Source organism: Chinchilla lanigera, unplaced genomic scaffold, assembly GCF_000276665.1.
Source record: "Chinchilla lanigera isolate Chin_1 unplaced genomic scaffold, ChiLan1.0 scaffold00051, whole genome shotgun sequence".
NCBI classification, from domain to species: Eukaryota; Metazoa; Chordata; class Mammalia; order Rodentia; family Chinchillidae; genus Chinchilla; species Chinchilla lanigera.
The window spans coordinates 16,835,571-16,857,001 of record NW_004955452.1 but is presented as its reverse complement, the minus strand read 5'-3'; the positions used below and the strand labels follow the sequence as shown (position 1 = coordinate 16,857,001).

At 40.0% G+C, this 21,431-nt stretch overlaps 1 protein-coding gene across 1 annotated transcript in view; it reads right to left on the bottom strand.

Annotated features, from left to right (window-relative positions):
• The window catches only part of Macf1 (microtubule-actin crosslinking factor 1), a gene marked incomplete in the record, with an annotated part of 341,157 nt that overhangs the window by 168,939 nt on the left and 150,787 nt on the right, over positions 1-21,431 (bottom strand). The window contains 12 exon segments of the mRNA XM_013519481.1: positions 608-769; positions 1,880-1,957; positions 3,020-3,148; positions 4,183-4,459; positions 5,316-5,470; positions 5,989-6,082; positions 6,166-6,293; positions 6,898-6,993; positions 7,138-7,257; positions 7,981-8,087; positions 8,184-8,296; positions 8,996-9,162. Coding sequence (XP_013374935.1) covers positions 608-769; positions 1,880-1,957; positions 3,020-3,148; positions 4,183-4,459; positions 5,316-5,470; positions 5,989-6,082; positions 6,166-6,293; positions 6,898-6,993; positions 7,138-7,257; positions 7,981-8,087; positions 8,184-8,296; positions 8,996-9,162 — 1,626 coding nt within the window.

The window sequence follows — 21,431 nt, the reverse complement described above, 5'->3', positions numbered from 1 at the left end:
TAAATGCTTTGTTCTGTGAATTTTCTTGTCCACTTTACAAATTAAGAGATGGAGATCGAAATGTTACTAAATGAATTAACAACGAAAATTCAGAAATTTGTGAGAAGACAATTGTATAAACCAGTCAAAAAAATACTAACCCTTCTACAACTTACTTTGCCCAGATTAACTTATTTAGTCTTACTCAACCTTTTATACAACCTTATGAAGTGGTATTACCCTATTTTACAAAGATCCAGGCAGATTAAATGACTTAGCTAACTCACAGAGCTAGTTAGTAAAGAAATGAGAATTTTAGGTCTGTCTCACTCCAAAGGCTACAATCTTAACCACAAGATGTGCTGTTTGTGAAATAACAACTTGCACCATGCTGCTCTGTTATCCTGAGACACTGCCCTTCTAAATGCACCCCAAATAAATTAATTCTGAGGACCTACTGCGTCTCTCTCCATATGCATTTCTCTTGTGCATAGATGCACTAAGCAGGATTCCTATTGCCATTTATCAGACTAAAACTCCAGAAACCCAGGCTCTGGAGGCAGACCAGCTTTCCATTTCTTTCTGCTGCTAGTAAATAAACATGACAGGCCTGCTGTGCTAGACTCACAGAGAAGTAATTCCTCTTGGCTGAGATATTGGGATTGTTGTCACTCCAGTCATATGCCAGTTCTTCCTCCTCCTTCTCATTCAACCAGATTAACTCAGCTGTCGCTCTGGAGACAAACTTATGTAGGCTCTGAAGGTGCCGCATCCGGAAACTGGAAGTCTCCTAGACAAGATAAGGGCTATAAGGTTAGCCTGCCAGCCTTCACATCTGTAGATGACAGCACATATTTAACATCAAAGAAAATGATCTGGGAAATGAATATAGCCTGCTTTTTTTCTCTTTTGTTCTTTATGGTACTGGGGACTGAATCCGGAACCTAATGCATGCTAGGTAAATTCTGTGCCACTGAGCCACACTCCCAGCCCCTAACCTACCTTTTAATTTTTGGGTTCTTTTCTATGGATTCAAGTTTTGCACAAGAATCCCAGAATCATGTCAATCTTAGGCAGGAGTCACAGTAAGGCTTCTGTGGGGATTCCCAGGACAAAAAATAATCCTGGGCCTGCCCTACTCCAGCAAATCTTGATAGACAGGAAGGAAAAAAACACCAGCTAGGACGCAAGTCCCATTATGGTTTAAATCTGGAATGTCCTCTGAAAGCCCCCAATGCTCCACAGGTGGAGCATTTGGAAGGTGGCTGGAGCATGGGGATACTGTACTCATGGGTGCATGCATTCACAGGTGCATTCAGCTGCTAAGTGTGCTGTTGGGAGGTGGGGCCTGTGGGAGAGGCGGGTCAGTGGGACATGACTTGAACGAGTGTATCTCTCTCCCTGGCTCTTCCTTCTCTCTCTGCTTCCTGGCTGCCATGACGCGTGGAGCTTTCCTCCAAAGCAGGCTCTCCCACCATGCTCTTGCTGCATTTGAGCCTGGTACACATGAACTAAGACTTCTAAAACGGAGACCTAACAGACCGTTTCTCCTTCAAGTTGTAGGTATTGGGTATTATATCCCAGTGACAAGAAAGTGACCAAGACAAATACCCTCCCTATTAATCTCAAACTTTTCATTTTTGTGTCTTAAAGGACATATGGCCACTGCTTTGGTAAACAGGACAGTCAGGACAGGTTCTACTTCTGTAAAATTTTCCACAGCAGTGGTTTCTAACTCATAAAGAAAAATGGAAAACATATTATCATATATGTACAACTATACAGTAAATGATAACCTAATAAATACAAAACTAAAACACAGCAAAACCATGTGCTTGTAGTTGTTTGGAGGGAACTGATTCTCTATAAGCAGAAACTAAACCAGCCAGTCAAAACTCACCTTCAATTTACAATACTGCGTTTCCAGCTTTCCAAGAGTTTCAACATAGCTGGTATGGAAATTCTGGGACATTTTTCCCTGACAAGAAAGAAATGAAATCTTTAAAAATTTGGAGAATGAGTACATTATAAGCTATGGTTTCAATTGTGCAAATAATTTCTGCACACAGGTAAGGATTAGCTGCTCTGTGAAAGCAGGAGCTTAGACACCAAAATTTCTGGATTAGGTTTTATAGCCTTGGGCAACAATAAGAGGGCAATAGTTCAGTAGGGAAATCACAACTATGCAGTAGACCTTCCAGCAATCCCAGAAAGCTTTAAAGCAAAACCTATGCTTGATGATTACCCAACTACTCAATTGCTTTCTTGAAAGCGAGAGCTGAAATAAAAAGTGGGAAGATTACCAGTTCTCTATCACATGCAGACAGCAAGAAAAGAAGAACATGAATTTTTGGAGGTAAAAGATCTGAGGTGTTGGGTGTTTTGTTCTGGTTCTGGTTTTAGTTTTGATTTTTTTTTTGAGACAGCATTTCACAATGTAATCCAGGCTGGCATTGACCATGTGATCCTCTTGCTAAACTTCCAAAGTGCTGAGATTACAGACATGTGCCATCATCATGCCAGGATACATAAACAGTCTGAGTTTAGGCATTGTTTCTGCTAATTACTAATTGTGACTTTAGCTTCCACTATCACTTTTCTTTTTACTGTAAAGGCTGTTTTTTAAAAAAATACCTTTTTTACAAGGTTATTTCAAAGATTAACAGAGACACAATGTAGAAAGGGAATTTGCTATAAGGTGCTATTCATCATTCTCATTTTTTTTTTTTTTTGCATTTTTTTCTTCTTTTGGAGACTAGGTCTTACTATACAGCTCAGGCTGGGCTCAAATTCAAGGTATAATCACGCGTAAGGAGCAGGAAAGCAAAGCCCACATATTTCCAATCCCTATTCTGGAGGCTGATCTTCCAGCCTCAGCCTCCAAAGGAGGGATTACTGATACGCACCACCACACCTATCATTACCATTCATTTCCAAAGCCCCTTCTCTAAAGAGACTGCTGCATTATGCATACTGGCTGCATCATACACTACCCAATCCACCTGTCCCAAACATAATGTGGATTCTGAATACTACACACCTCATACAACCTGGCCTCTTTGACACTCGAGCCCAGTTCTTCCACACTGGTATGGATGTGCTGTTGTGCTTCCAGTTGCAGCTCCACACTAGGCAAATCATTGCCCCACTCTGCTCGTTCCAGTTTCATCTACCAAAAAAAAAAAAAAAAAAAGGTTGTAATTTACTGCTGAGTAGGCAGGAAAAGAAAATGGTCAGAATCAATGTTTAGACAAGGTGGCTAGGTATAGAGGATTAGGTAAAAGGACATCTAAACCATCTCCATCATTTACAACTTTCTATAGGAGAATATGTCATAATCACCCCTAAAGGGCATGAGAGGAAAGCCCACATTATTTGCAATGGAGGCAGCTTTCTGTGGTTGCATATGAAAATATATATTTGAGTTTCTCAGTCAGAAAGGCATCTTCATAGGCTAAACATGTTTAACTTTATAATTTAGGTATTTCTCTTTATGTAATACCTTCACTTCACAATCAGAACTGATATAAAAAAATTTGAAAATATTTTGTTTCATCCACTCATGGCACTGACTATTACTCAATGGAAGAAAATTTTGGAACAGTTAGCTTATCTTTAAATGTTTTTATTTATTGATACAGGGTACCACTTGGCATAGGAAAAATTTAATATAAAAGGGTCAGAAAGATACAGACAGTATCAAATTTGAACCATTATCCTAGAATATAATAAACAGTACTTCTGGAATTATGGAACACATGAGGCTAACACCAAAAAAATGAAGAATAATTTCTTCTGCTAATGAAGAAAATTTCAGAAATGATAACCTGATATTTATAGACACTGTGATTTCTCTAATAAGCACTCAGGGTACAGTTAGCTGAGGGAACAGATTCCCTCAAGTCTCCAAATTAGAGAACCCTATGTTATTCAGAAAGAGACTATGAAAAACTGTACTGATCATGTATTTAAGATTTAAGGAGCTGGGGATATAGCTCAGCAGCACAAGCACCTGCCTGGCAAGCACAGGGTCCTGAGTTTGATTCCTAGTACCAAAAACAAACAAACAAACAAACAAAAAAAGATTTAAGGAGGGAGATCTTCAGTACTTAAAGGAATATGTATCAGGGTCCTCTTAGACAAGTCACTGGGTCCAGTAAACAGTGCACTACACGAGCTTTTTAGACATTGGCATACACCTACCTGCATTTCTTCTACCCAAGATAGCAGTTCATAAACAAATCGGAGATTGCCTTCATCTTCAGAAGAGGAGATAGACACGAGTTCAGCCCGAGTCATGGGCTTTCGGAACCACGAGGTAGAAGAAGAATGGGTTGCCTTGGTCAGAGGTTCTGTTTTCAGGTGACTAGTGGTAAAAGTAGAGGGTGGAGCCAATTCAAGTGAAGTGAAATGGCCCTTCCAGTACAAGTTTGTACACTCTAGGCGCAAAGTGACCAGCTCATCCTGTAGACGCATAACCCTATGATGTAAGAAGAGAAAAAAGAAGAGGCTTAAATTTATAACATACTTAAACTTTTCACTATACTTAGACAAGAACATGGTAAAAATAAAAGTGAGATCATAACAGGAAAAGTGTTTTGAAAAAGTGTTATATGCTTACAACATACTTAAAATAAAATCTTGACTATCCATTAGAAAAAAAAAAAAGGTAAAAATAAAAATGTCATTATAACAGGAAAAGTGTCTGAAAAGGTGCTATATGAATGCAAAGGGGTATTATAACATCTTCAACAATTTGGAGTTGTCTTCAAGGCAAATGCAAAATTACAGTGTTTAGAACTATTTTTATACCTGGAGAGGTATAACAGAATAAACAATGGACTGCTACGTGACTTCAGATAATCCTCACCCTCTCTGTGTATCTATTTCTTCCTCTACAGACTGTTCACCAGGATTTCTAAACTGGATATGTTATCTCAACCTTGTAGGTAATTCTAAAATAGGTGGGGATATCCTGCAGGCACTTAGTGGGAGGGGTACACAAAAGGGGCAAGTTTCCTCTACTGTAAGAATTTTCCTGCCCAAAATATGTGTATGTAATATTCCCACTGAAACACAGACCTCTAATGCCCAAGTTATAAGATTCAGGGTCTATCTCTTCATCCAGTCTTTTGTTTCCTTTTTCTTTTTAATCTTTTGGGAGAGAAGGTCTTGCTGTGCAATCCTGCCTAGCCTTAAACTTGTGGCGACCTTCCTGCCCCAGCCTCCTGGGTGCTGGAATTATAGGAGTGTGCCATCTCACCCAGCATGACCTGCTCTTGATTAGTGAGCATTAGTAGTAAGCACATCTTCTGTGTGAGCTCCATGTTCCTTACCTAAAGGCCAGCTCTTCTAGCTGGTAGTAATTTTCATCCCGTAGGATCTGGAGATCCACCTGCAGCTGCCTGATGAGACCTTCACACTCCTGAATGTACATGATGACATCTGACTCACACTGTACTGGCTGTCCGGCCTCCAGGTGAGCAGCATCCTACAACAGAGAGGGAAAATAAAGGCGGGAAAACTACACCCCACAGAACAGAGAGGGCCAAGGGGTCCATTGTGCTTCCAAGAAAAAAAAAATAACATAGCTAGAATCCTCAACTATTAATCTTACCATTAAAGCAGAGGGCGAGAGGGGGGAAAACACATGACATAAGAAGTGGGATAAGCTGGGCATGGTGGCGCATGCCTGTAATCCCAGCACTCAGGAGGCAGAGGCAGGAGGATCGTTGCGAGTTCGAGACCAGCCTCGGCTACAAAGTGAGTTCAAGGCCAGCCTGAACTGCATAGCGAGACCGTGTCTAAAAAGACCAAAAAAAAAAAAAAGAAGTGGGATAGCTGGGCATGGTGGTAAATGGCCATAATCCCAGCACTTGGGAAGCTGAGGGAAGAGGATCAGTGCAAGTTTGAGACCAGTCTGGGCTACATAGTGAGTTCAAAGCCAACCTGAACTATACAGCAAGAACCTGTCTCAAAAAAAAAAAATGGGACAAAACAGAGACTTACAGCCTGCAGTGTATTCTTAGCTAGTGTCAGTTTTTCTTCACAGTTCAAAGCACCATTCTGAATTTTGTTTGCAATCTGTAGCAGCAATTCCAGCCTAAACAAAGTAAAACACCACAGTCAAGTGAAACACTCAAAGCAGTGAAACAGTATCAAGTCACTCCCAGGCCCTGGACCCACCTCTCTACGGCTGGACGGAGGGATTTCTCTCGCTCCAGCATCTCAATGATGAGTTTTCCCCACTCTTCTTCCACATCATTGGGGTGGTATCCTTGAGGCAGCTTAATTCTCCCAAATTCAATCCACACCTGAAAGAGATACTTTTCAGTCCAAAACCACAGCCACGCTCTGGGGCCCATTTTCATGTATTCTTTATACTTTGATTCTTTCTCCTTTACCCAGCCAATCAGCAGCATTCCCCCTTAATATGGAAAAACAATATTTAGCACTGCCCTACCTTGAGGTGAGAACAACAACAACAACAAAATCACCTTTAAAATGCAGAAACTAGAAATTACCTGTTCTAAATCCTTCTACTCCTTCACACTTTCTATAAATCTTCCTTGTCAATAATCTCCATTCTACAAGGTTAAATGCCTATCTATAGCTTCAAATTCTCTAGGAATCCAAACATGAAGTGTCTTTTCTTTTCACCCCAGGAAAAATCCAGCTCTTTTAGCAGAGAAACTCATCCACAAAACTCAGGATTTCTGAATAAATGTGTGCCACTTAGTACTTAAAAAAAAAATATAGACAGTTGGTACCGCTGCTTTACCGCAACTTTCAAGACCACATCGAGGGCACTGCTATTAGTGCAGGCTGGAGACAGAGCAAAGGGAATGTGCCTGCGCAAAAAGCAACAGTGCAAACTAGCAAACTATAAAAGTTTTAGTCAAAGATAAATTTTCTTACCTCTAATAATTTATATAATTCCTCAATTCTTCCTTTTTCTCTCTCCTTGGCCAAAATTTCTGTCTCTTTGAAGTGTATATATTGGTTATAAAGTGCCTACAAGTTAATATTTGATGAATAAATAAATGAATGCAAGAAATAGGGCCCAGTTTTTCATGCCACCTCCCCAAGAGCCAGGAGCAACAAGGTCTGAGACTTACTCCTTGGAAAAGATTCATAAAAGCAAGTCTGTGACTTTACCTTTAGTTCAACAGGGTTCTGGGGAAAAGATTTATCTGACATCAGAATTGTATGCTGTTTGATCCAGGGAATGAGGGAGTCCACTCGGCTTTGGTATTCTTGCCACCTAGAGTCCACCTCCTATTGCCAGAATATAAACATCATAAATCTGATTAATAATATCCAGAACAAGCACAGGAGAAAATAGCTCAGGTCACCCCAAACCATAGAAGATCCTTTTCCTCTAATTGCCTAGGCAGCTGCTCAGTTTAATACTCACAGTCCCAGTTTCAAAGCTCCTCAAGGACTCTCAGGCCAGCGTTCAATATCCTGACATCTAGAAAGGCTACAGACCAAGCTACTAAAAATATTCAGAAAAGATCTCTATACACCTAAATATGCTAATATTAGCGTCTGAAAAAAACACTGCCTTCTCTTGAATTATAGCTGAGGATGAGAAGGACATTCTCTGCTGGCATTTAGCACCAAATAATCTGTGCTAGGTAGTACAAAATCTGCAGTATCTAGGGGTCTTTCTTAGGGATTCAGGGCAATGTCATTATTATTAATGTTACTGTTACTTTTTTTTTTGAGACAAGGTCTCACTGGTCTTGAATTCACTATATAGCCTAGGCTGACCTTGAAATTGTAATCATCCTCCTACCTCAGCCTCTTAGGTGATGGGATTACAGAAGTACACTACCACACCTGGCTACAATGTCCATTATGATAAAGAAAATGTGGGTTCAGGTAGCTCTGTATAAGTGCTCCATATACAATGGAAACTTAAGAAACACTGTGCAAGCAGTGTATTCCAGCCAAACAAATCACATTCAGGGGTACTTCAGGAAAATGTTCTTTTACCGTAGCACTGATCCCTTCTCCGCCCTCAGGGACTTTAGGGAAGGCATCATAAATTGAAGACACGTAAGTGATTACAGACTTTTCATCTGGAGATGGTACGTCCACATCTGAGAGGACAGACAGGAAAGAAATGTGTCACAATTGTAAGAGAAGGAACAGTGGCTATAAGGCTAACACCCTCAGTTCAGTAAACTTTCTCTCACCTTCTGCATCCAGCAACCGGGTGACCCCCAGTCTTTCGGCCACTTCAAAAGCCTGTTCCAGATTCTCTCGGTTACTTTGGATTTGCACCCTCTCCATATCTACCAGATCAGGTCTGTAAAAGTTCATCAAGGCACATAAAAGTCTATGCCACACAAGTTCTTTTTTTGTGTGTGTGTGGTACCGGGAATCAGACTCAGGACCTTGTGCTTGCCAGGCAGGCACTTGTGCCGCTGAGCTACATCCCCAGCCTGCCACATAAGTTCATACAAAGAAAAACTCTTAAGAATTCCCATAGGTGAAAAATACTGAACAAGAAGAAAGCAGGAGGTTTTGATTCCTATCTTCCTCACTCAGCTTACTTCAAGCCACCTGCTAGTCCTCAGCCCGTCCAATCCAGCCCCACACTCCCGTGCACTTTGCACTCACGCTTTCCTTCAACTTCAGCACTCGGACCCGGAGGTGCTCATGGCTCACTCCTGATGTCCTCATCACAGAGGCCATCTCAGACTACCTCTGTGCAAACTAAAAGCCACTAGCCCCTCACTCTAACCCTTCACTGCATCTGCCACTGTATGACAGCAGGCGCTTATTTATTTGTTGTTACCCACTGGAAGGTAATTCCATGAGAGCAAGAAGGTTTGTTCCTCTGTTCACTACTACCTGTGCCCAGAGCCTAGAATAGTAGGAGCTTAATAAAGGTTTTTTTTTCAAGTGAATACATAAATCACAGCTTAATTTTTGATTGAGGGGGGAAAGGCATTACAATCTTTTGTAAGAGACAAGAGGAAGCCTACAAATCAACTGTACTTACCTGTATCGGTGAATAAGTGCATTGAACATCTTCCCATCACTCCAGCAGGAAGAAAAGTTGGTGCATTTGATTCCCGTATAACCAGCTGTCACCTTCTGAGTCCACAAGAGTAGTTTTTCCTTGGCTGACATGTCCCCTGACTCCCCACTGATGTAGATGTCAGAGATCTGCCAAAAAACAGATACAACAAATAAATAAGATGAAGGCTTTTAACCTTCTCTTCTCCAAACACTATGGTTCATAGAGGAAAAATCCAAATCTGGCAGCTACGTACATGACAACTCCAGCATACACTCTCACTTTCCTTTGAGAGCAAAGAAATGCACATTACAACCTAGAAGGTTGTTTTTAACCTATCAAACTAGGAAAAATTTGTTTGAAATGATAGTAATCAGAATTGGAGAAAGACTATAAAAATTGGATATTCTCATCCTGCCCCCAATGAGAGTATAAATGGCATAAAGTCTCTGAATGTCAATTTTGAGTCAAAAGCTTTAAAGAATACATACAACTTGTTAGAAAATCATGAGCTACATGTATAAAATAAATTTATATAAGAATGTTTATCAAACTATAATAAACAAAACAGCAAAAAGAACCAAATGAAACTTAAAATGGGAGTAACAGCTACCACCTGGGGAGGGGTGTGATAATCAAGGAGACTACAAAGTGTCTAACCCACACTCCACATTATGCTCAACCAACAGGAGGTCCCTTTACTTCTTCACTTGTGGATGAGGGTCTTCAAATTCTTCTCTGTGACAGCACTGAGAGTCTGCACTGTCATTTAATTGAATGTTGTCTTGCACGGCTATTATTTCATATATTTAATCTTATCTCTTCAAGACTAAGTTTTCTGAAGGGCTGACACCGTATCTTAACCATCAAAACTATCTAAAAATCAACAGCAGCTCCTATTAGATGCTATGCAAGAAATAACCTCCAACTCTGAGCCTCTGAATGTCGTCCTTCCAAATACTGCCTACTCACATAGTGTTGAGCCAGGAACCAAACATGCTTTCATTTATAATTATGTGGAGGCCAGGTATGGTGGCATACTCTGGAGGCTGAGGCAGGAGGATAGCTCGAAGTCTGAGGCGAACATAGGCTACCTAGAGAATTCAAGGCCAGTCTGAACTACAAAGTAAGACTGTCTCAAAAAAATCAAAGCCAAACCATACCAAAACCCTCAAAATAATAATTTTACAAATATTTGGTTTATAAATTAAATGGTAAAAATAAGCAAATAAAGGATATAGGGGTAAAGCCTACCTAGAATCTAGAGTCAAAAGGCTAATTCAAAGCAGTGTGTAAAGTAATTTTAAGCTAATGTTAGCAAGTGTCTTCCCTTGAGTGAGATAATGAATAATTTTATTTCCTTTTTATTTTTCTTATTTTTAAATTTAAGTAAGGAAACACTTTACTTTTATAGTGAAAACTATAATCTTGATTAATAAGAAAAACCCCATGGCTTTGAATCAGATGTATGCTTGAAAGGCAGCATTTAAGAGGAATGTCCTCTCAGGCAAATTACGTAGGTCCCTCCACTCAGTTTTCCCCATATTTAATACAAGACAGTAGCTTTTTCATAGCGTCCTTCTATGGATTAAATAAGGGGATGCTGGCAGTGCTTAGAGAACCAGTATTTCTTACCCACAATAGTAAAATAGCACTCTCAATATAACCTTGAGTCCCATGTTTGAAGAGGGATGGACATGTCAATCTGTATCTTGTCTGTCAGGTATAGCACCCGGAATATAGCAGCCTTCCTAGTGGCCAATACAAGGATATCAACAATAGGGCATCTCTGAGTATATGAATACCAACAATACAAACTCAATTTGTAAGAAATGAGATTGCACATCAGCACAACATATAGGAGGCCCCTGATTTATGATGGCTTGACTTAATACATGTTTGTTTGTTTGTTTGTTTGTTTACTTATTTATTCTCATCACTGAAGACTGAACCCAAGGTCTCATGTATGCTAGGCAGGTGTTCTACCACTAAGTTACTCCCAGTCATTTTTTATTTATGAGACAGGATCTTGCTACGTTGCTCAGGTTGGCCTCAAACTTGTCATCCTCCTGCCTCAGCCTGCTGAATAGCTATGACAAATACGTGCCATCATACTTGGCTTGGACATAATGATTTTTCAATTTTATGATGGTACCAAAGTGTACCAGTACAACTATTTTGTGTTTTCACTTTTAATATAGTATTCTCTAAGTTTCATTAGATATTAAATGCTTTATTATAAAAGAGGCTTTGTATCATGTTAGACAATTTAGCTCAACTGTAGGCTAATAACATGAGTGTTGTGGGCAGTTTAAGGCAGGTTAATTAAGCTAAGTGAGATTTGGTAGGTTACATATATTAAATGCATTTCTGACATTTTTTTTTTCCCGATTTATGATGACCTTATCAAGACCTAACTCCATTGTAAGTCAAGGAACATCTCTATTTTAAAATCTGAAAGAATGGGGCCAGGAATCTAATATTCTATTGAGGCTAAAATAACACTGTAGACTACTAAATGTTGTTCTGAAGACAGACTATGAAATTACAAGCGTATAGGGAGCATGCATGGAGCCTTGAAAAGGAAACCCAAGAAGTACCGCCTCTATACCTGGGAAGGTGAAATGCTGCCCTAGATGGCAGGCTCAAGGGCAGAGCGTCCTCATCATGCCTTTGACAGGTGCAGCCTATACAGGAGAAACCTGGCAATCACACTTCGATGATGCAGGCTACTGAGAGCACTCCATAAATCTACCTTCCTGCACCAGCCCTCTGCTCTGACTCCATGTTCTCCTGACAACCTTCAGACTATTATATGCTCCCCATACAAATACTCCAAAAATATGCACTGATGGCAAATACACAAAAATGTGGCCGTTAAAATTCTTCGTTGTGAGAGAAGGTCTCACTATATAGTTCAGGTTGGTCTTGAACTCACTATGTAACCCAAGCTAGCCTCAAATTTGCATTGATCCTCCTGCCTCAGCCTCCTAAGTGCTAGGATTAGAGATGCATACTACCACACCTCATCTAAAATTCATTTTATAAATTAATTCATTCACATCAATCAATCTCTTGCTACTATGACCAGTGTGAGCCGACTCCACAAAATTTAATCTACTGTAAGTATACTTGGAGAGTGTGTGTGTGTGTGTGTGTGTGTGTGTGTGTGTGTGTGTGTGTATGGGGGTGGTATGAAGCTGCAAAGCTGAGGACCAATGATGTCTCACACTGCCCAAGCCACCATCCTGTGAGCTCAAAATAAACAGTCCCTCTCTAGCACTAATTCTATTCCAGTTCCCTTTTATAAGATTTCTGGCTGCCCATTTTAACGGTTTAAATGCTACTCAACATCAACATGTCCTTATGCTTTCACTGAAACTGTTTCATGTACACACTAAGAAGGCAAAACATTGTTGGAATAGGAAATAATTTTGATGAAGTAAAAATTAACTTGAATACACAAATGAAATCTGAATATATGGGCTTTTTATCAAAAAAACTAAATTGGGCTGGGGATTTAGCTCAGTGGCACAGTGCCTGCCTGGCAAACACAAGGTCGTGAGTTCGATTTCTGGTACCAGAAAAAAAAAAAAATCAAAAAAACTAAATTCCAATTAGCTAATTGTCAATGTATGCCCAGCACAACTACAGCCAGTCTTCTTGATGATACCTCCTACCTGCAAATCACAGTGTTTCCACATACTGCACTTAAACTATTTCAATGAACAGCTTTACTTCAGATTTTCAACACAGCTGGAATGAGACAGGGAAATGCTTGGCTCCCTCAGGAAAAGGAAGAATACCCAGTTAGGATTAGGGCCCTTTCTAGACTAACTGGATGAGGAAAATGAGATTATCATCACAACCACCTCAGTAAATTAAATTTGGCTTCTGCCCATCTCTTCTTTTTTGAGACAAGGTGTTACTATGCAGTCCAGGCTGCCCTTGAACTCACTTATGTAGCCCAGGCTGGCCTTGAACTTGCAGCAATCCTCCTGCCTCTCCCCCATGCTGGGATTATAGGAGTGTGCCACCACGCCTAGCTTTCTTTTTCCTTTTTTAAGAACCATATTATTTATTTTCAAATGACTTTTGTTATTGTTTGGTTGTTTGAGATAGGGTCTCACTATACAGTTCACACTGGCCTAGAACTGGCAATGATCCTCCTGCCTCAGCCTCCCAAGTGCTGAAATTATAGGTGTGTGCCACCAAGCCTGGCTGTCAATCTCATATTATTCACATGTCATGTGTATGCACACTGCTGTCCTGTGGGATCTGCAGAAAAATTTACCTTAATCTCTCAAAAGCAGAAATCCAGCCTCAGTTGGAGGAAGCTTTCTACCTCATGTGGATTTTAAACAGGAGGCCATGTGAGGAGAGCACAGTCTCAATACCACGCCACAGACTAATGCATACCTCCTAGAGTTTCCTTTCACTCACACTTTCCAAGTTCTGGCTAATTCCTTCTCTGAAGCATTCCTAGAAAATGTTTCCTTTTTTTTTTAGATTAGTTTATCATTAGTACACGTCTGCAGTACACAGTGATTGCACTCCTTGGGAGGAGGAGGTACACGGACGTAACACATCTGAGTTCTTTTTCATTCCACCACCCCCATCACTTGGTCCCCTTTCCTTTTGCAAAAGATCTACCTACCTGTTCACCATTGCCCATCTTTTATTCTGCTCTTTTATTTATACTTTGCGTTCCTCCTTTAGGAGAAACCATACAATATTTATTCACTAAGTACAACATTAACTGAACAACACTTTGACCTTACACCAGGCACCATGGAGAACAAAGTAAGTCACACAGTATTTTTTCATTCTGTGATTTTTCAAGCAATCAGTGTATACTAGGAGCTGTTTAAGTTCTTAATGTCTCAAAGTAAAAATATTCTCAGGCCTTTAGGTCAAGTGATGTAGCTGCAGAGGTAATTTACAGAGAGAGAGAAATGTTGTGACAGAGGTAAGGAAGCAACCAGAACTAGCAATGACAGGGAACTTCTTAGAGATGATAGCATCTCTGCCAGAGTTTTAGTTAATAGAAGTTAGCCAAGCAAGAAGGAAGAAACAAACAAAAACCAAACCATCTGTTTGTCCAGATCCCTACATCTCTCATCCTGTACATAAGGTAATTCAGAGGGCTAGGGATATAGCTCCAGTGGTACAGCACTTCCCTAGTGTGCACAAGGACACGCGTCCAATCCCATCTACCATCAGAAAACAAACAAAATACTTCAATTCAAAATGGATCAAAGGCCTAGGTATTAAGACTTGAACCTTTGAAATGGGATAGAACTTGGTTGAGACATGGCCTATCTGACTAAAATGAGGCCATCCCAAAGAGTTTCCCAAATTACAACAGATGGGTCAAAGTAAAACAGACAGAGAAAGGACTATGTCTTCTTCTTTAAATTTAGAAATTTATCACACCTATATCCACACCTAAAATTCAGCAGTGTATCTAATTCATTAATTTAGCGTTAATACTTTTTCTGCCTTTACATTTCAAAAACATATGCTATTCAAACTTCACATGCAAAACAAAACAAACACAAGAAAAACTTCACATGGGTCACTGACATCAATGTCTTTTCATCAATAAAGCTATTTTGTAAGTGAACTTTTTAGAAAATATCATCTACCTTTTTAAGATTTTCAAGATATAAAGGCACTTTTCAGAGTCTATACATCTCTGGAAATTTAACTCAAAACCCTAAGAATGTAGTTATACAACACTGTTTTTTTCCCTCATTCATTTTACTGAAGTTTATTTATAATCATCATGACGTGACCAGACTCTTTGTGTATTTTTTTTTTTTTTTTTACTTTGACACAGGGTCTTGCTACGCAGTCCAGGCATAAGTTTTACTTGTGGTTCTTGGAAATGAAACTTCCTAATTTAGAGTGCTGAATGTAATTTTATATAAGCTTTAACATAAAAACTTTTTAAAAAATTACTCATATCATTTATACAACATACACAAACAGTAGCTAGGCATTGTAGCTCAGGCCTATAATCCGAACACTCAGGAGCTTGAGGCAGGAGGATTGCCATGAGTTCAAGGCCAGCTCTGGGCTACATAGTGAGACGCTGTTTCAAAAAAAGAGGAAGAGGAGAAGAAGCAAGAAGAGGGATAGGGAGAAGGGAAGGGAAAGGGAAGAAGAGGAAGAAAAGGAGGTAGAGGAAAAGGAGGAGGGAGTCCCCAATAAAATTTCAATACTCTTCACAAAACTAGAAAAAAAGTCCTAAAACTCATGAAAAGGCTCAGAAAAGCCAGAGTAATCCTGACCAAAAAGAGCAAGGCTGGGCATCACAATACCAATTTCACGTTATACTACAAAGGCACAGTCCTTAAAAAAAAAAAAAAAAAAAAGCCACACAGACCAATGAAACAGAAGAGTGGACATAGAAAGAAACCCGCGTTTCTTTCGCAGTGTACCAGCTGATTCTCAACTAAGGAGCTAAAACATACATTGGAGAGAAGACAGCCTCTTTAACAAATGATGCTAGGGAAACTATCCACATGTAGAAGATTCAAACCAGATCCTTACCTCTCCCGCTGTACAAAAATCAATTCAAAGGGCTAGGGATATAGTTCAAGTGGTACAGTGCTACCCTAGCACACACGAATACATGTGTTCAATCCGATCTACCACCAGAAAACAAACAAAAAATTTCAATTCAAAATGGATCAGATGCCTAGGTAGGTAATAAGATCTGAAACTTTGAAAACTGCTAAAAGATAACATAGAGAAAAACACGTGAAGTCACAGGCACAGGCAGACTTTCTGAACAGGGCTCCAATATCACAGCAAACAATAGAATCGAATGGGAATACTCAAATTAAAAAGTTTCTGCACAGCAAGAAAAACAACCAATAGAATAAAGAGACAATTTATACAAATGGGATAAAATTTCTACCAGCTACTCTTCTCATGGAGGACTACTATCTAGAATATATGAAGAACTCAAAAAACTTAACTCTAAAAACAAACAAAAAGCCCAATCAATAAATGGGCAAATAAAGATACTTCTCAAAACAAGTATAAATGACCCGTAAGTATATGAAAAAATGTTCAACATCCTTAGCTATTAGGGAAATGCAAATCAAAACAACACTGAGATTCCATCTCATCCCAATCAGAATGGCTATCATGAAGTCTACAGGAAAAAAAAAAGTGGCTAGGACGTGGAGGTGCGGGTGTAGGGAGAGGAACACCTCCACACTGCTGGTGGGATGCAGATGAGTAATGACACTAATGAAATCTGTGTGGAGGTTCCTCAAAAAAACCCAAAACTAGAGCTACTATTTGATCTAGTTATACCATGCCTCCGTATATAACCAAAAAATTAAAGTACATGCACCACAGGGATACCCGCATGCACATGTTTATTGCATAATCCACAATGCCCAGGTTTATTTACAATTCCCAATAGCCAAAATAGGTAGGTGCCCATCGATAGATGAATGGATAAAGAACTTGTGGTATATATACAAGGCGGTAGTTAAGCTTAACTGTGTCAACCTGATTGGCTTGAGAGCCACCAGGGGATTGATGAAGCATACTTCTGGGTGTGCCTGGATAGATCAAAGAGGTAGAAGCTTGAGGTCTTTATGTGGTTCCTTGTTTCCTCCTCTCTGGCACTGTTTTTCCCCGCCCTGCTTCCTGGCATCTTTGCTCTAACATATCTTTCTGCCATGACGTTCCTGCCACAGCACCAGATGACTGAATATGGACTGAATTCCCTGGAACTGTGAGTGAAATTAAACCTCTCCTTTTAGGTAGTGGGTGTCGTGTATCGTGTCTCAGCAATGGAAATGCTAACTAAGACATACACAACACAGTATTATTCAGTCATAAAGAAGAATGAAGGATCAGGTGTGGTGGCGCATGCCTGTAATCCCAGCACTTGGGAGGCTGAGGCAGGAGGATCACTGTGAGTTTGAGACCAGCCAGGGGTACAAAGTAAGCTTGGGGTCTGAACTGAACTGAACTGCCTAGTGAGACCCTGGCTCAAAAAAAAAAAAAAAAAAAAAAGAATAGCATGTCATTTGTAAGAAAATGGATGGAAGTGAAGACAATCATGTTAAGTAAACCAGACTCAAAAAGACAAGTACCATGTTTTTCCTAATATGTAAAATATAAAAAAAGACGATGTGATATTCAGAAATGGTGGTACACACCTGTGATCCCAGCACTCTGGGAGGATCACAAGTCTGAGCCCAACCTGGGCAACTTAGAAACTTAACATGAGACCCTCTCTCAAAATAAAAATAATTTTTAGAGGCTGGGGATTTAGCTCAGTGGCACAGCATCTGCCTGGCAAGTGCGAGGTCGTGAGTTCGATTCCTGGTATAGGAAAAAAAAATAATAATAATAATAATTTTTAAAAGCACACAAGGTAGGAGGCAAGGGGTGTAGCTTAGAGCAAAGACCTTATGTTCAATCCCCAGTATTGAGAGAGGCGGGGAGATATTAAAGTAGAAGAAAATCTATTACTAGACAAGAGGGGTGGAAGTGGGATATAACAAAGGGTAATAGGAGGATGGAGAAGAGAATTATTATGTCATTAAGAGATCACGATGCTAACATGAATTTGAGTTCAACTGTTACACTCCACTGAGTGAAACAGCAGGTTACAAAATGTTACATATGGCAATTTTTATTTTCAAAACAATGCATTAATATATAAAGATATCAAGAAAATTGTCTAGGATCATATTTACTTAACTGTTTTAATCTGCCTCTGGGGGCACGTGTTGAGCATATTCTTCTTTGTGTTTAAGAATATTTTGACTTGTGCTATTTTAAAGTAAGTACGTGAGGTGATGGTTATGCTCATCAGTTTGTAGTAATCAGTTCACAACATATACATATCTCAAAACATGATGCTGTATGCCTTAAATATAAGATTTTGTCAATTATACAAAAAAAAAGTGAAAGTGAAAACACAGTGCCCAGCTAGAGGGACCCAGTGGCAGCTCTGTTTGCGGGGATAGAGAAAATGGTGTTTATTACCAATACGAAAGTTAGGTAAGAGCCTATTCCCTTCAGTATTTCAATTCAGAGTCTTGAAGATCTCACAAGAGTCTATACCTAGCACAGAAAGTCTAGGTCATACGGTATGGGCATTTTTCCATTCCATTAAATGTTGTCAAATTTCTCTCCAAATCACAGTACCAATTTATACTTCCACCCAAAGGCTATGAAAAGGTTTTCCCATCACCGTACATCTTTGCCTACCCTGAGTATTTTCAGACTTTTTACTGTCTGTCAGTCTGTTGGGTATTTGTATGTTACTGTTTTAATTTTTATATCCTTCATCAGTAGTTAAGAGCCATCTTACAGTACGAGACATTTTGATTTTATTTGTGAACTGCATGGTCCTGGGCTTTCTCCTATTTTTCTGTAAGACTATGTCGTATAATTCTCACAACAACCCTGCAAGGTATATATATACTATTCTCATCCTCAATTTACAAATGATTACATTATGTCACAAAGAATTAGGTAATTTGTCCAAGGTGTACTGGTAGTAAGTGGAAGAACTAGAATCCAAATCAAGCCAGTCCAGGGGCCAGGAATATAGCTCAGTGGCAAGCACAAGGTTCCTGAGTTCAATTCCTGGTGCCAAAAAATAAATAAATAAAAATAAATAAATAAAAGACATCAAGCCAATCCAGCTCCACATTCCTAACCACTTCACCTGTGTAACATTTCACATGTACTCAAATACCAACCCCTCTTCAGTCAGTATATGCATTAATAACTTTACCATTATTAAATTTATACACAATTTACTTTTTCTAACTTTTCATTTTATTTTTGCAGTTTTATTCTTACTGTCCTACCTGAATGGAGACTTTCATATAGATGAGACCAGATAGGCTAATATGCCCCCTGTAGCCTTCACCCAGCTTCCACCATTACCCATGTATGACTATTTTGTTTCATCCACTCTCCCCCGCTCCACCCCTCCCCTATATGAAGCAAATCCTACACACACTGTCCCTCTATAAACATTGCAGCAGCTATCTCTAAATCTCTAAAAGATAAGGACTGTTTCTAATATCACCATAACACTGTTACATCTATTTATTGTTTGGGTTTATTCTGTGGGGGGGAGGTCTTTTCAAGACAGGGTCTTGCTATGCAGTTCAGGCTGGCCTTGAGCTCATTTTGTAGCCCAGATTGGTCTCAAATTTGCAACAATTCTGCCTCAGCCTCCTGAGTGCTAAGATTATAGGCATGTGCTATCATACCTGGCTTAGTTACATCTAAAGAATAGTGGTTTTTGGTTTTGGGGGTTTTTTTTTGCCTTTTTGAGACAGGGTCTCACTATGCAGTTCAGGCTGGCCTTGAGCTCATTTTGTAGCCCAGGCTGGTCTTGAATTTTCAATGATGCTCCTGCCTCAGCCTCCCAAGTGCTGAGATTACAGGTGTGCATCACCACACCTGGCTTTAAAAATAGTGATTCTTTAGCAATGTTGTTAAGTAACATGTTTTAAAAAAGGAATAAGCCATTCTTGAACAAGGCTCTAGCCATAACTTTTAACTTCTGCACTCTTCTAGTATCATCTACCTAGTTTTGCTTGGTTTTTTTACAATTCAAAACCAGTATTAGTAAAATAATACTTTAAAAAATACTATCTATATGAATTTTTAACTTTTTTTTTATGACAGAGTCTTGCTATATACTCCAGGCTGGCCTTGAACTTATTACATAGCCCAGGATGGCCTCAAACTCATGTCAGTCCTCTTCTGCCTCAGCCTCCTGAATGTTGGGATTGTGACTGTGCACCACCGGCACCCATGTGTTGTTGTGAGGAGTGGGTAAGACTGGGAATTGAAACCAGGGCCTCTGCACTGAGCTACATCCCCAGCCCCTTTTACTTTTTATTTTGAGATAAGTCTCACTAAGCTACCCAGGCTGGGCTCAAACTTGTGATCCTCTTGCCTCAGTTTCCCAAATAGCTGGGATTACATGTGTGTGCCACTGCACTTGGCTTTTCTATAATTAAGAAGGACAAATGGGAAAGGGACGGTTGTAACCTGAAAAGCCTGAGCCCAGAAAACAATATATCAAGTGATCTCTTTCTCATCATTTCTAGCCCCTAGCATTGCCTGTCTACTCACTGGAAGTTGTAGGGATCCCAAGGTATATGGCAAGACAGTGGTACAGAGTCAAATTCTTCATTCAATGGGATCTACTAACAACGTGGGTGGTGGGAGCCAAGACGGGAAGATAGAATTTTCAACAATTTTCCTTGTTCAAATGAACCAGGTGTTAAGGAGTAAGAATTCCTCACAGAAGGAAATGGCCACAGAAGACTATCAGGCTATCAGCCTGTTTCCATCTAGCTCCAAATCCTAGTCGACTTATCATTCTGAAAACCATTTTGTCAGCTGCTCTCTGTCATCCTGCTTCTGTATTAACTATTTTCCGACTAGGGAAGTATTAACTGCATCGGGTGAACAGGAAAGCAGATGACATACACCTTCTATTATCTAAGCCTCACAGGCAGCAAGAATCAGCTCCCATTTCTTGATATCCTGACATGTAGCAAAACCCACCATGAAGTTCATGTCTCGCCCTAGCCTAGTCCCACTCCCATCATCACCCTGGACTAATCAACAGGACAGAGAATGTGGTCTGCGTCACACCACAGACAGATATCACTGCAGCTTAAATTGTTTTGTGAGAAGGGTCACTGTGCTGACACATTAAAAACAAAACAAACCCCCAAAGAAGCAAACAAACACAACAAATCAAACACTACTGAGCTGCACAAACTTATTTAGAAAGGTGCTGGCGCATGACGGCCACAGCTGCTCCTCTGACCGTGTCCTCCCATGTTTCAGACACTTGCTTTGAGCCTCCATCCACAGTTATACAGCCTGCAGGGTCAACAGCCTACAGGGTCAGAATCCCCTCTGTCTCTCTGGCTGTTGCTGCTCTGGAGCCTGTGAATAGGCTGCCAGTGAGATGAGCAGTTTCCTAAAGACACACTTCCTCCACAGACTATGAGGTTCCAGCCTCTTGGCTTTAAGGACACGGACACTGGTTCTGAAAAGATTTCACGCTTATGCTAAAAAGTGCCTTACGTCACAAAGGATGGTCAGTCTATGGTCCCCACATCATATGATGAACACAGAACTTCAGAAACACAGGTATCTACAGAGATACTGTCACTCGGTTCTTTAGCCTTTTCTGCATCTTAGTCTGGCTGTACCTCAGTGAAGAAGTGGAGGGCTGGTTGCAGAGGGTGGTTGCCCAGAAAATGTCACATACCAACTGGACTCACATGCTGAACAGCGAAAGAGTCACACTGCTACTCACTCTGTCAACCAGACTGTGATCCAAAGCATTCTCCCAAAAACTCTTTAAAAACTCCTCAGAGGTTGGGCA